This window comes from Nylanderia fulva, unplaced genomic scaffold (genome assembly GCF_048542155.1).
Source record: "Nylanderia fulva isolate GAGA-0341 unplaced genomic scaffold, ASM4854215v1 Scaffold3, whole genome shotgun sequence".
NCBI classification, from domain to species: Eukaryota; Metazoa; Arthropoda; class Insecta; order Hymenoptera; family Formicidae; genus Nylanderia; species Nylanderia fulva.
Window position 1 is genome coordinate 2,234,357 of NW_028190368.1, and position 12,137 is coordinate 2,246,493.

Genomic DNA, 12,137 nt, shown 5'->3' on the forward strand with positions numbered 1-12,137 from the left:
CTGGGTTCCGCGCTTTTCACCCCTTCGTCCCTCGTTCTCTCTCCCTTTCTCCTGCCACCCTCTGTACACCTCCCTCTCTCTCTCTTCCTCTGTGTTTCACACACATGCGCGTACAATACAAAGAGCAAATCACACGCCCATTCACACCCAATTCAGCACGAATATGTATAACACTTTCTTTTCTACGACGGCTCTCGTTCCCCTTTTTTTCGAACTCTTCTCTTTATCCAAAATATAATAAAATTTCTATGATATATGTATGTCCCTCTCTTTCGCGTTCTCCCCACTCTAGAGTTATACGGTGAGTTCCTCTCTTTCGCGTGGCCCATTTCAACATTATTCTGGTCATTCGTCTCCCTCCATCGAGGCGACTGTCGACGCCCCCGAGGCGCTATTGTCTCTACATCATCATTCTCCACCTCTTTTCGAATCTGTCAGTTTTCAACGGAATTGACATTACCTATATATGCAGCTTTTCATTTTTCCCTTTTTTTCATATCAATGCAGAGACCATAGAAGATCGACTTTATATAGTATGTTACTTTATCGTCGAAATGATTTACGATGCTGCGTGAAAATAATCTTTAAAATAATCTGCTTTCGTTCTTTGGCTATGCCAAAAATATAATGAATCGAGGTCCCATGTTGAATATTTAAAAGAAAGAGTCTATTTAGAACCTCGTTTATTTAAGAGTTTCAGATTTGACTTATTCTCAAACTTTGACTTTATATCGAGTACAACACGAATAAGTTTATAAAAAAAAAAAAAAAAATAAGATGCTCGCGTCTTATAATTTAAGTCTGAACACGAAACACACGAACGTAATCAAGATTCCCCTATCGAATTTAACCGCCTAGGAATGGCGCGAACCACGCGAAATTTACTTCGAGGCTACAGAGGAATGCAAAGATCGCGAAGAATTCTCTATATGAGTTCTCGACGTCTCTTCACCGTCGGCTCTTTATTAAAACGACTATTATCACACATTCCAGAAACAAAGATAGCGCCGTTATTGCGTCGCGTCGGGTGTATTTTCGGATATATATATTAGTCGAATAAAGCGCCTTCAGCTTCGTCTCGATTAACATAAGCGAAACGGATCCTCCGTATGAGTGTTGCGACTGTTAAGGAATCAGGCAAATAAACTCGAGTCAATTTTCCCTTTTCGCGCGAAGATGAGGGGTTCTCCGGAAAGTCGTTCTCTCGTTGCCAGTTTGCCACCTGTGGAGTCGAACGAGAAAGCAATATAGAAATTCCAGGCAGGAAGCGGGTTCACTTGTTGATTTTAGGAAACTCCGGGGAAAACACACGAGGTGCAACTTGTTGCTAAAGGAACCGCCGTTAATCGTTATATTAGCCATGCGGTTTTACACACGAATAGACGGATGATTAACGGAGCCGAGATGAGAGAATCCAGAGATACCTTCGAGATTATTAAACCGGAGAATAACGAGGGCGCATCCCTGCGAAAGTGAATTTGAAATTGCCTAGGGTCAGCTTCATCAGCAATCTTGGCTGAACCTATCTCTAGTTAATAATTCTAGCAATTATCTATTATCGATCAATTTTAAATTGACGCAGATGACAATTCGATTATGATCTTGCGATGTAAATATCTTTTCGATTATTATATATTATAATATAATTAAGCACAAGTGTGTGTGTGTGTGTGTGAAGAAGGCGAGGATAATAATTTTAAAATTTATTTCCGTGAGTATATGCGTGGAGGAAAATGAAACGTGCGTTTACATTGTAAAATACATTATATGATTTTTAATATCAAAGAGAAGCTAGAGAATATATTTGCGAGCGTAAAAAAAATTAAAGCATCCTATTCCCCCCTAGGAGTTTGTTCCATTTTGGGGTTTATTGACTTGATAATCTTGATCGACTTGATTTTACTTATTATAATATTTCGTTTAACTTATTTTTTTTAGATTAAAAAAATTTTTTAGATATTTTTTAGATTTTATTATTATGATTTTTTACGGTCAATGATGACGAGGAGCAAACGACGATGTTCTTTATTCGTAACTTTCTTTTCATCATTATATCTTCTGTCGACGATAAAAGTTTCATAACATCGTTATATTCTTCAGATACGCAAAAATGATCGAACTAGATATATCTTTTCGTCGATTCGAATAAATCTTGTGACGAATCCTATATAATATGTCTTCATTCGATACCTATACAAAAAAAAATTAATTTTATAGTACCTTAATATTGATATAATTTTATTAAATATTTAACACAAAATCTCGCAAACATATTATACGAAAATAAGCAGAAAGGGACATATTTTTTCAAATCAATGCAATATTTTCGCGAGTTAAAAACTTGAAAACATTTTCTCAATCTATCCAATACTATCCATTTTTTCGCACAACGTACGCGTAAAATTAATTACTGATAATCTCCGATAACTGACGCGGCCAAATGCACGAACGTCATTCTCGCGCACAATAGGCTGCCAAATAATGCATTGTGCGGAAATTGAGGAGCTGCGAAAGACTTGTCTCCTCCTGAGATGTATGTATATATATATATATATATATATATATATATATAAATATATATATGTACAGGGAGGAGCGGAGGCGAGAGAAGACGCGTAATTGAATGATGCGCAACTCGGATGCTCGATGAATAGAATTCAATGAGTCGAGACACTACCTGTAAATACACACGGGGATGTCGCGCGAGTTACGATCCGGTCTCTCTTCACTTCCCCGAACATCCTCGCCACGAAGACGTCGACTTCGACGCGTCTTGTCGTGAATTTAATTCCCGGCGTCTGGTCCGGATGCTCTCGGATATTCTATTCCGTTCGTCGTCCATTTTTAGAAACCCCAACCTCGAGTCCTGCATCGTTTTTTATTTATTTATTTATGTAACGAGTAAGAAAACCCTTTAGTATACTTACAAAACCATATAAATAATAAAACTACGTATCAGTAAAAAATAAATCAGAAGGATAATATACAAAAGATTTTTGTCAGATGTGTAAAGAAAAAGGAGAACAGAACGAAAGATGAGGATTTAACCTACATACGCCTTTCGCGAGGAACATCGTCGTCGTCTCCTCGAAATCACTTTCACGTAGAAATCGTGGTTAGGTTTTATTGGAAGGGGGCCTTCGGCCCCCTTAGTTGACAATGAATTCACAGCTTTCGGCCTCGCTGCGATTTTTTCGAGACGGTTTGCCTAATTGACTGACGTTGCTCGTGGCAACTGATGGTCGATCGATTTCGAGGTGCGCGTTATTTCGCGAGAAGCTTTAACCGCTTCAATCGCGTCATCCCGCAAAATCCAGCAAAATTAACCCTCCATCATCCTCTCTTCCTCTCCGTCGGTCGCGGTGTTCGGACGAGAGAAATTTAGCGTGATGCACCGAAACAATGAGGCGCAAAGTGCAGCGTGCATTTTTTCATTTTTTTTTTTACGAAACAAATCGGTCTTTTAAAATAATAAATAAAAATCATGGCATTTTCGAAGATAGTAAATTAAACGTTCAAATATGTGAGCTATCATGTATCTTATCGTTAAAGATAAAATACATGAAAAAGTCTTATCAACCGAATTATTGTACAAATTACTTCGAGCACTGTATAGGTTTTTTCTATTGTACATGATTTGGAACACGGTCTTACAGGTCAGGACACTTCTATATCGACTACATGCTGTCAAGCATAATAAAATGTAACTAATAAGGCTGCCAACTCAGGCCGATTTATTTAATGTGCGTCAGCGCAGATTTTTTTTATTTTGACTGTTTTTTGACAGTTTTCTGTTAGATCTTGTGCACAATTGAAAAAATGTTAAAAATAAACACGGTTGAAAAACCGTCGGAATAAATATTAAATAAGAAGAATAATTTTTATTAAATTATTTAAAAATAGTGAAATATATTATTATATGACAGACTGAGTTGGCCGCCATATTGGTTACATTTTTTGTACACTTCATTTTAATGAGTGTTCTGACCTGTATATAAGACCGTGTCTTTGAGTCACATTTTCCATCAAGAGAAAGTCAAAATTTCTGCGGACAACAATGGCTCTACGCTGCGCGACAATTACGCGCGCGATTTAATCCGAAGAGGGAGAGAAAAAGGATCGAATTTTTTTTTCAGCGAGATGGAAATTCGTTTTGCGCTCGATAGAGAGACCCGCGGAAATTTTAATTTTTCAAGCGATAGTGGGCGCATCCTACGCTTGATAAGAGAGAGAGAGAGAGAGAGAAAGAAATGTCGATCTCTCCCGTTTGCTGCTTGTGGCGCCGATGGATTTCATTAACTCCAAGAGTTCCGCGCTTCGTTCAACGTCGAACGAACGAAGGTATGCGAAGATGACAACGCGCGTTCTTACTCGCGCGCGGCCCGGTATCGTCCCGCTGGAAAATCGTGGAATTTCTTTATTGTGCGCCACCGCATCGAGGGCTCCGAGGGCTTTCCTTTCCTCCCCGAGCTTTTCCCCTTTTCGTTTCCTCCTCGTCCCGACGCCCCCGTCATCTTGCCTTCTCGCACGAGACGATGCCGTGTCACCGGCAGATGTTGCTCTCAAGCTGCACCGCTATAATTAATACGGAAGCGAACCTTTCGCTGAAAACGCAGCCGTAAGGTTAATTCAATTCGCGCGAAAACGTAAGCGATCTCCTTTCCAGAGAGTTCAGGGCTCCCAAAAAAGGGTGCAAAGACTATACACCCCAGACAGCACATGGATGTCTTCTGGAAATCCAAAGGACATTCAATATGGATAGGCAGATATCTTCGGGATATCCTATTTTAATCCTAAGACCTCCGGATGTCCAAAAAAGAGCAAATGATCGCTCATTTTTTTATCCTTGAAGCATCCTCAGGATATTGTGTGGGATATTCCAGGAACTTTTATGGGATATGAAAAGGATGTTTATATTTATACTGATTTTTATATCAGAAAAAAGTTTATCTATACAAAAAATATATGAGAATATGAAAAAATTACTAATATAACAATAATTCTTCAATAATGTATTATTTTAATGTATTTGAAGGTAATTAAAACAATTTTAGATTGCGTAGCATATAACTTGTTTTGCCTAACAAAAATAATCATTTATGGCTATTAAATTTTCATAAAATATATTGATAATATTTTAAAACATCCTATAAATTTCCTGAACCATCCTGGACAGTTTCAGGATAATCCTGAGGATGTCTTGTGCTATGTCTGAACGCAGAGATATCGTCGAATGATACTTTAATCGCGGTTTAACAAGCTGAAGTCCAGCCAGTCTGGTGACATGTCTTCTTTTTTCGATTTCTCAATGAGAAAATCTAAGCAATCCCACTGTTTTGGATATTAATGTAACATCGCTGAACGAGAGAGAGAGACCGGTTCTCCAGAATTATGGCATCGCTCCTTCTCTCTGTCTTTCAACACTCGGGTTACATTTATTCCGTGTTCCTCATCTTTATTTATAATCTAACGTTCGGACAGCGGCGCTTTGCGAAAAAGAATTGGATGGGCTCCGGGAATTGACCATCGGTCTTGGGAAACACTCTTGCCGTCCTTCATGAAAGGCAATGAGTTTCGCGCGATATCCTACGGGCGAATCTACGAGCCTGTCGTTTATCCACCGCATCATTTCGCACACTTTTTTCACCCTCAACTTCGTTTCCTTTCGTTGCTTATGCCTCTCGCGAGAGCTTCAATTTCATCTTTTTTCCATCCCAAATTTTCGTACCACGTGTTCCATTATGACACGGCAATTTGAATATTTTCAACCCACATTTTCGCAGCACGTTTAACACCAAATGTCAATTTCTGCTAACAGATATGTATATCTTAAAACTAGGCACATAAATTGATCACTTCTTCTTATTTGACTGTTTGAGCTTTTATTAACTCATACACCATTTATTATAAATTGATCACGATATTCTTGTCCTGCGTAAGATAAATATTAACTAGAAAGTTGACAAAGTGTAGACACCTGAATATATATAAGGACTGTGAATTAGACATTTTTTGTGTTCTTTTTACATAAACATTTAGTATTATTGAGATATAATTTAGTAGCGTAAATATGGTTTCTCGATCGAAGGATGTGCAAGACACCCGACAAAGCGGTGGATTTATTGGCTGAAAAGTAAAGAAGCCACGTTTCCGCGAAGAGTTGCTAGGCTCGCTCGTTAGTGCAGTAATATCGAAGAAATTCTATTGCCCTCGCTATCGACTATCACGTCTTTCTCTTCTTGCCGGCTCGCAAATGTCGTCGTTTGTCGGAAAGAGGAAGTTGGAGACTCCTTTTATAAATGCGTTTAATACATGTTTCGGGAGAGAATAATAAGATCGGGAGCAGTGTTTGCTATTATCTAAATAAAATTATATAGATCATCTGGATAAAATTTTGGCGTCATCTTATCCTTATATAGATAATAAAAATATTTATTATCTATATCTGTGTATCTTAGATGAAAAAAAGTATTATCTTTACTAAATTATCTAGAATAATTTTCAGATAATTTTGGTTTAGAATTGTAGTACATAAAAATACTTAAATAGTAGAGCTTATATGGAGTAAGCAATACTTTATAAATATGAATACATATATTTTTATATCCCTTATATAATTTACATTTTTTTATAACTGTGCTTACATATAAGCAGATTTAAAATTATTATTATTATCTACAAAATATATATAATTTACATATTTTTATCTAGCTAATTTTAAAATCATCTATCACAACATTGATTGGGAGACTGAGTAGATTTATATTTCAAACGTATATTTGAAAATCTTTGAAATTGAAAACACAGCGATTGATCCTGAGTATCTCCTTCTTGCTCTTCGAACATCTTCGCCTGTCGTTGGGCGATTGATTTCGTAATTCGATCGCGCACATGTGTTACGTTTCCTGCTTTTCGCAGAAACGGACAGCGCTTCTGTTAACCCGTATTTCTACCCGCGATGCGGCAGGGTAACTCCCGACACGTACGAAGCCGAGGGGTGCAACGGAAAAAGAAAATGATCGATGCTCGACTTAAGCCAAGAGTTACATCGAAAGCCTTTCTCTCTCCGACATTTTCTTCGGATTAGTTTCTGCGGAGGTTAACGCCTGCCTCGTTACTTTAAGCAATCGTAACGGAGCTGCGGAGAGAAGGAGAGAAAAAGTGTCTTCGCAACTAAATCTTCCCACGTTGTCAACACTACGAGCACCACTGATATATAGTATTCAGAGCTAATCCACGAAAAAGCCTGGGTATATCTGCGACGAGGTTTCTCCCCCGTCGCGTTTAATTCTCTCTAATGACGTGCGGCAATCGAGTAAATCGCAGTGGAAGTATACAAATACAGTAATAATTATAAACGTCAAAATAATAAATTGAAAAGGCTCTGCTATATGCAAACTCGGATATTAAAAGGACTGGTAAGAGCCAGACGCAGATCTTAAGCGCAACAAAATTGTTTTTAAATTCCTCTTTAATTATTTTGAACGTTTCCCTCCTTTAGACCATTATTAGGTTGATTAAGAAAATTTAGACTTGTATTTCAGTGACATATAAACAGTACTGAATGTTCAAAATAATTAAAGAGGAATTTAAAAATAATTTTGTTGTGTCTAATATCTGCCTTCTTTCTATACATGAGTTTATATAAATATTATTCATTTTTTATACAATTCAATCCACTGTGAATACTTTGAAATATTTTTGTAAATATTTAGGAGAAAAAGATTATTCTTCTCTTTTTTTTATAACTCTCGTTTAATCGTTCGACTCATCGTACAAACCTTATGTCAAGATTATCATATAAATATTAACAATCATATATATTCTCTACGCAAAACATCTCCTATGTAATATGATAAAGTATGACATCAATTCATACTGCGTATCATGGTGAAAAAAGATGCCGCGGATGATACCATCTAAAATATAACGTCTAATTTGTGAAATAATCACGATTAATAGATAAGACACATAATGTATTTTGCACACGTAATATAAATATATACGTACGGACGCGAAGGTTTGCAAGGATAATGGAATGATATGTCCGGCGGTCAATTGCGCTGGTTTCTGCGTTCTCATCGTGATAATATTTAGAGATCTTTTTAACTGATACGGAAAACGATACCACGGTGTAAAGTACACCGCTTTCGCTATATCTTGGCTCTGAAACACGAATTCAGCCATGTTATTATATCTATATATGAAATTTAAAAATAAATGAAAAAATCTGAGAGAGATAAAATATAAATATAAATGTCAAAAAATGTTACACTTTGAAAGTGTATTTTGAGATAACACACATGGATTATGCCTTTTCATACTTGTGAAAAGAAACGCGTATTTTTCATCCTCGGATCATAATAACACATGTTCACATGCGATGTGTTTTTTTTATATTTTCCTGTAGCTATTTGTATTTACTTGTAACAAAATACGCTAATGGAAAGGAAGATTTATGAGATTTTAAAATATTCTTTAATTTTTTTACATTTTTAAAATAAAGGAAATTAAGAAAAAAAGTTTGACACGATAAAGATAAAAATAATCTTATATCGATTTCGGACATTGGTATTTGTGCACCGCATTTTTTCTTATTTGTTTAAATTACATTCTTCATGTTTTATAAATTCGAATTGATATAATTTATTTGCATACCTCGGTGAGAAGGACGTCCGCCGGCCAGTTACATAAAAATAATTGAATGATAGCAATTGACAGTTGGGTTGTGTATTTAAATTTATCAGGATCATCCTGTAAATGTTACACGATAAGAAATTTTCTGAGATATTTATGTAGAATATATAAATCATGTAGAATATATAAATTATTAGTTTTTCTTCGCACATTTTCACATTTCATTAATGATAAAATAAAAATAATGAATAACATCAACAAATATTCGAAAAATTTTAAAAGACTGAAATTTTATACACGTATATCTATACATATTTTACATATTTATCTACATTATTTTATATTAAACGTACATATGTATTATAAATTAAATTTTAAGATTGAATAATTACTATATTTTGAGTGTTAATATGAAAAAAATTACAACAGAATTTTTAAGAATTTTCACTTTAAATATGTGATTTTGTTTCAGAGGGAGAACTGAAAATCATAAAAGTCAAGCAAAATTAATTCACAAAACTTCAAGACAAAATATATGATCATATGTAAGAACGAAAGATACAATTTGGATTCTCTTACCCCTGCTAATTTAAATCCCACAAGAGAGACATTGTACGTACTGCCGACAAGCTGCGTTAAAAACATGCCGCTGGTGAGTTTTTCCACTTCTTTGCAAAATCTATTAACATGTCAATATATAGGTATTAATCGAATTTTTTTATAAAAAAAAGAAAACATTTTTTAAAATACCGTTTAAGGCATTTAAAACAATTTGACAGCTCAATATCGTTTAATATCTATATTTATTTTTTAGGAAAATCGCTTCTTCTCTCTTGTACATACTCGAGTACCGTTTGATGATAGAGTACGTAGGCTTCGAGATCGGATTTCGCACAGTTTTTCGGTACAACACCATGCATCATCTCGAGAGATTCCGCGGACGTCGGAAACGCCGAATTATCCCGATACAGCCGATCGCGACGATGGCCGAGGCACAAGATTCGCGAATTGAGGACCTTGAAGTGGCCGCAAACCGTCAGGATAAGCACCGGGCCAATGGTATCGGCAGCAGCACAGGTAAGACCGACGTTGATCATACTACTCAATTGTAGGACGTACATGATCTCGTAATAAGGTGACCGATGAACCTGAACCGGACAAGCGTAGGGCAGGGTTCTCGTCGTCGTGTTTGACGAGCCGTGCTGACCCATGAAGAGACTCGCGACGGCGTAAAAAAGGATCGTGAAGGCGCATCCGAATAGATAATAATAGGTCAGACGTCTCGTCGCCTTCACGTAATCGCGCACGCATCTCTTCTCGTCCGCGTTCAACGAGGTCCAGAGCTCCTCGCAGATCGCCAGCAATCGCTGGAATCTGCTGCGGAACAGAAGGACGAGGGTGAATCGCGCCTGTCCGCCCACGAGGGAGAGTATCATCGCGAACGACTCCGTCCAGGTGTCGAGGTAAACGGTATGCAGCGCGAATTCGTATGTGTAGAGGATCGCGTACGCTGATAGGCAACCGTAAGAGATCGCGCTGAGAACGTTCTGCGAATTCGTTCGGCGGATCTTCCCGTTCTTGTACGACACCTACGCCGGAGAGTCGCAGCAGCGCGGCATTCGCGCGGATGGCACTCACGAACGATTCGTCGGATACCATATTTCGATCGAAAATCTGAAACGAGAATGCTGGACCGATATGAGCGACGAGCGTTTGATTCGCGAAGTTGAAATGTCAGATTGCGACGCGAGACAGCGGCGCGTCTTTCTTTTCTCTTAGAAATCGCAGGTCGACGGAATTTGCGAATGTCTATAGGATGTCTTTATTTGCGAAAAGCCTATAGGATTTGCACCTGCGCAATTCGAGCGAGGAGGAGATGAAGCGGAGACACAGCGCGTACCTTATGATTATTCTCGAAATAAACTTTCGAAGAGTTTTCCGCGATATAAGTACTATGGAGCAGCCAATTTTGCTTCCAAAACATCGACGATCGAATGAATAATTGAGCTAACGAATGAATAATTTGAAACACACTTCGTAGTTGCGAAGTTGAAATTGCGATATCGTGCGACGACGCAATTCCACTTGGACATACGAACGTAAAGGAGTTACGCTATAAACGTGGGTTTTCTATTGTATATCTTTGCTCTTCTCGCGTGGAATTAAAAAGGACTCGTGGATGTTATTGAACTTGTATAAGGTTGTTGCACTACTAATTTCATTTTTCTTCTATGAATAACGTCTATTTTTATTTATTTTTTTATTATTCTTATTAACAAAATATCAAATGCAATTTAGTAATAATTTATTTGAAAACTTGTTAAAAAAAAATTAGTATGATTGATAAAATTGTTTGGTTAAAAAAACAAAGAAAAAGATTATATATTTAGTTTATTTATTTCAATTATATTTTTATTTGAGTTTACTGCGAGCTTAGAATCTTTTTTTAAATTTTTAAATTTTTGAACTGATCTTCAATTCTGTAATAATATAATCTAAAATAGTAATTGAAAATATTTTATCTTAAATTTAATTTAGCTTAAATTTAATTATAATTTATCTTCCCAACTAATGTTTAAAATATAATTATATACATTTTAATTAAGACGACTGTTATTATGTTTTAATAATTGATTATTTAAAAATAAAACAAGTACATTTATTAATTATTAATACTCTTCTCATTCTGAATATCTAAATTCATTCTATCTTAATTGATCATTTTTAATTTTTTAATTCGAAAACTAATATAGTGTCAATATATTTTGATTAAGGAAAACGAATGATAAGATATCGATATCTAGTATTGCAATTCGACATAATTATCGAACGTAGTTTATTTAGTGCACTGTGTGTTATAATTTCAACTACTGCGAATATAGATAAGAACTGGTTATACCCTATGTGATTTGTTCAGCAAGCAATAACTCGAACGTGAACACGAGGGTCTCCTATGATAAATTACTAACATCGAATAAAAGATCAAATGTGTACATGTTTCGCTAATAGTGCAATCTAAAATAGTAATTGAAGATATTTCATTCTGAAGTGTAATTTATTTTATCGACTAAAATATATTTAAAACATTATTAAATGCACTTTAAAAGAGACGATTGTCAATTAAATTTTAATAATAATTTTAAAAAGGGAGATGACGTATTTATCAGTAAATATAAATTTTTATTCAAATATTTCTTAATAATTTTTAGTTGATATTATATAAAAAATAACATATTTAAATTAAATGAGATTAAAAAGAGAAGAGAAGATTATTCTGTTTAAATAAATGCAATAAGATTTATGACACCTAATTTTGATAAATTTTTATTGAAAATTTAAAGTTTATTTATTTTATCCGTTAGTAATAAAATATTGATTTTTTTTTTACTTTTACTTGGTGATGTGACATAGATTTCCTAGGTGGCAGCATAGCGATCAAAACACATCTTTACAATAGTGTTATTTTTAATAAAAAAAATTATTTACGGTAGTATGCAAAA

At 35.6% G+C, this 12,137-nt stretch overlaps 1 protein-coding gene and 1 long non-coding RNA gene across 2 annotated transcripts; both read right to left on the minus strand.

Annotated features, from left to right (window-relative positions):
• Positions 1-2,106: 2,106 nt before the first annotated feature.
• On the minus strand, positions 2,107-3,193 carry LOC146722555 (uncharacterized). Its single transcript, XR_014925049.1, has 3 exons — positions 3,053-3,193; positions 2,678-2,866; positions 2,107-2,190 (listed from the first exon to the last, which is right to left on the minus strand). It is a non-coding gene; the product is annotated as an uncharacterized LOC146722555 (long non-coding RNA).
• Positions 3,194-7,868: 4,675 nt separating this feature from the next.
• On the minus strand, positions 7,869-10,296 carry LOC114928058 (4-vinylanisole receptor). Its single transcript, XM_029299161.2, is given in 6 exon segments — positions 7,869-7,919; positions 8,011-8,166; positions 8,659-8,754; positions 9,217-9,316; positions 9,481-10,226; positions 10,228-10,296. Coding segments are annotated over 6 exon segments (1,218 nt in total).
• Positions 10,297-12,137: the final 1,841 nt, after the last annotated feature.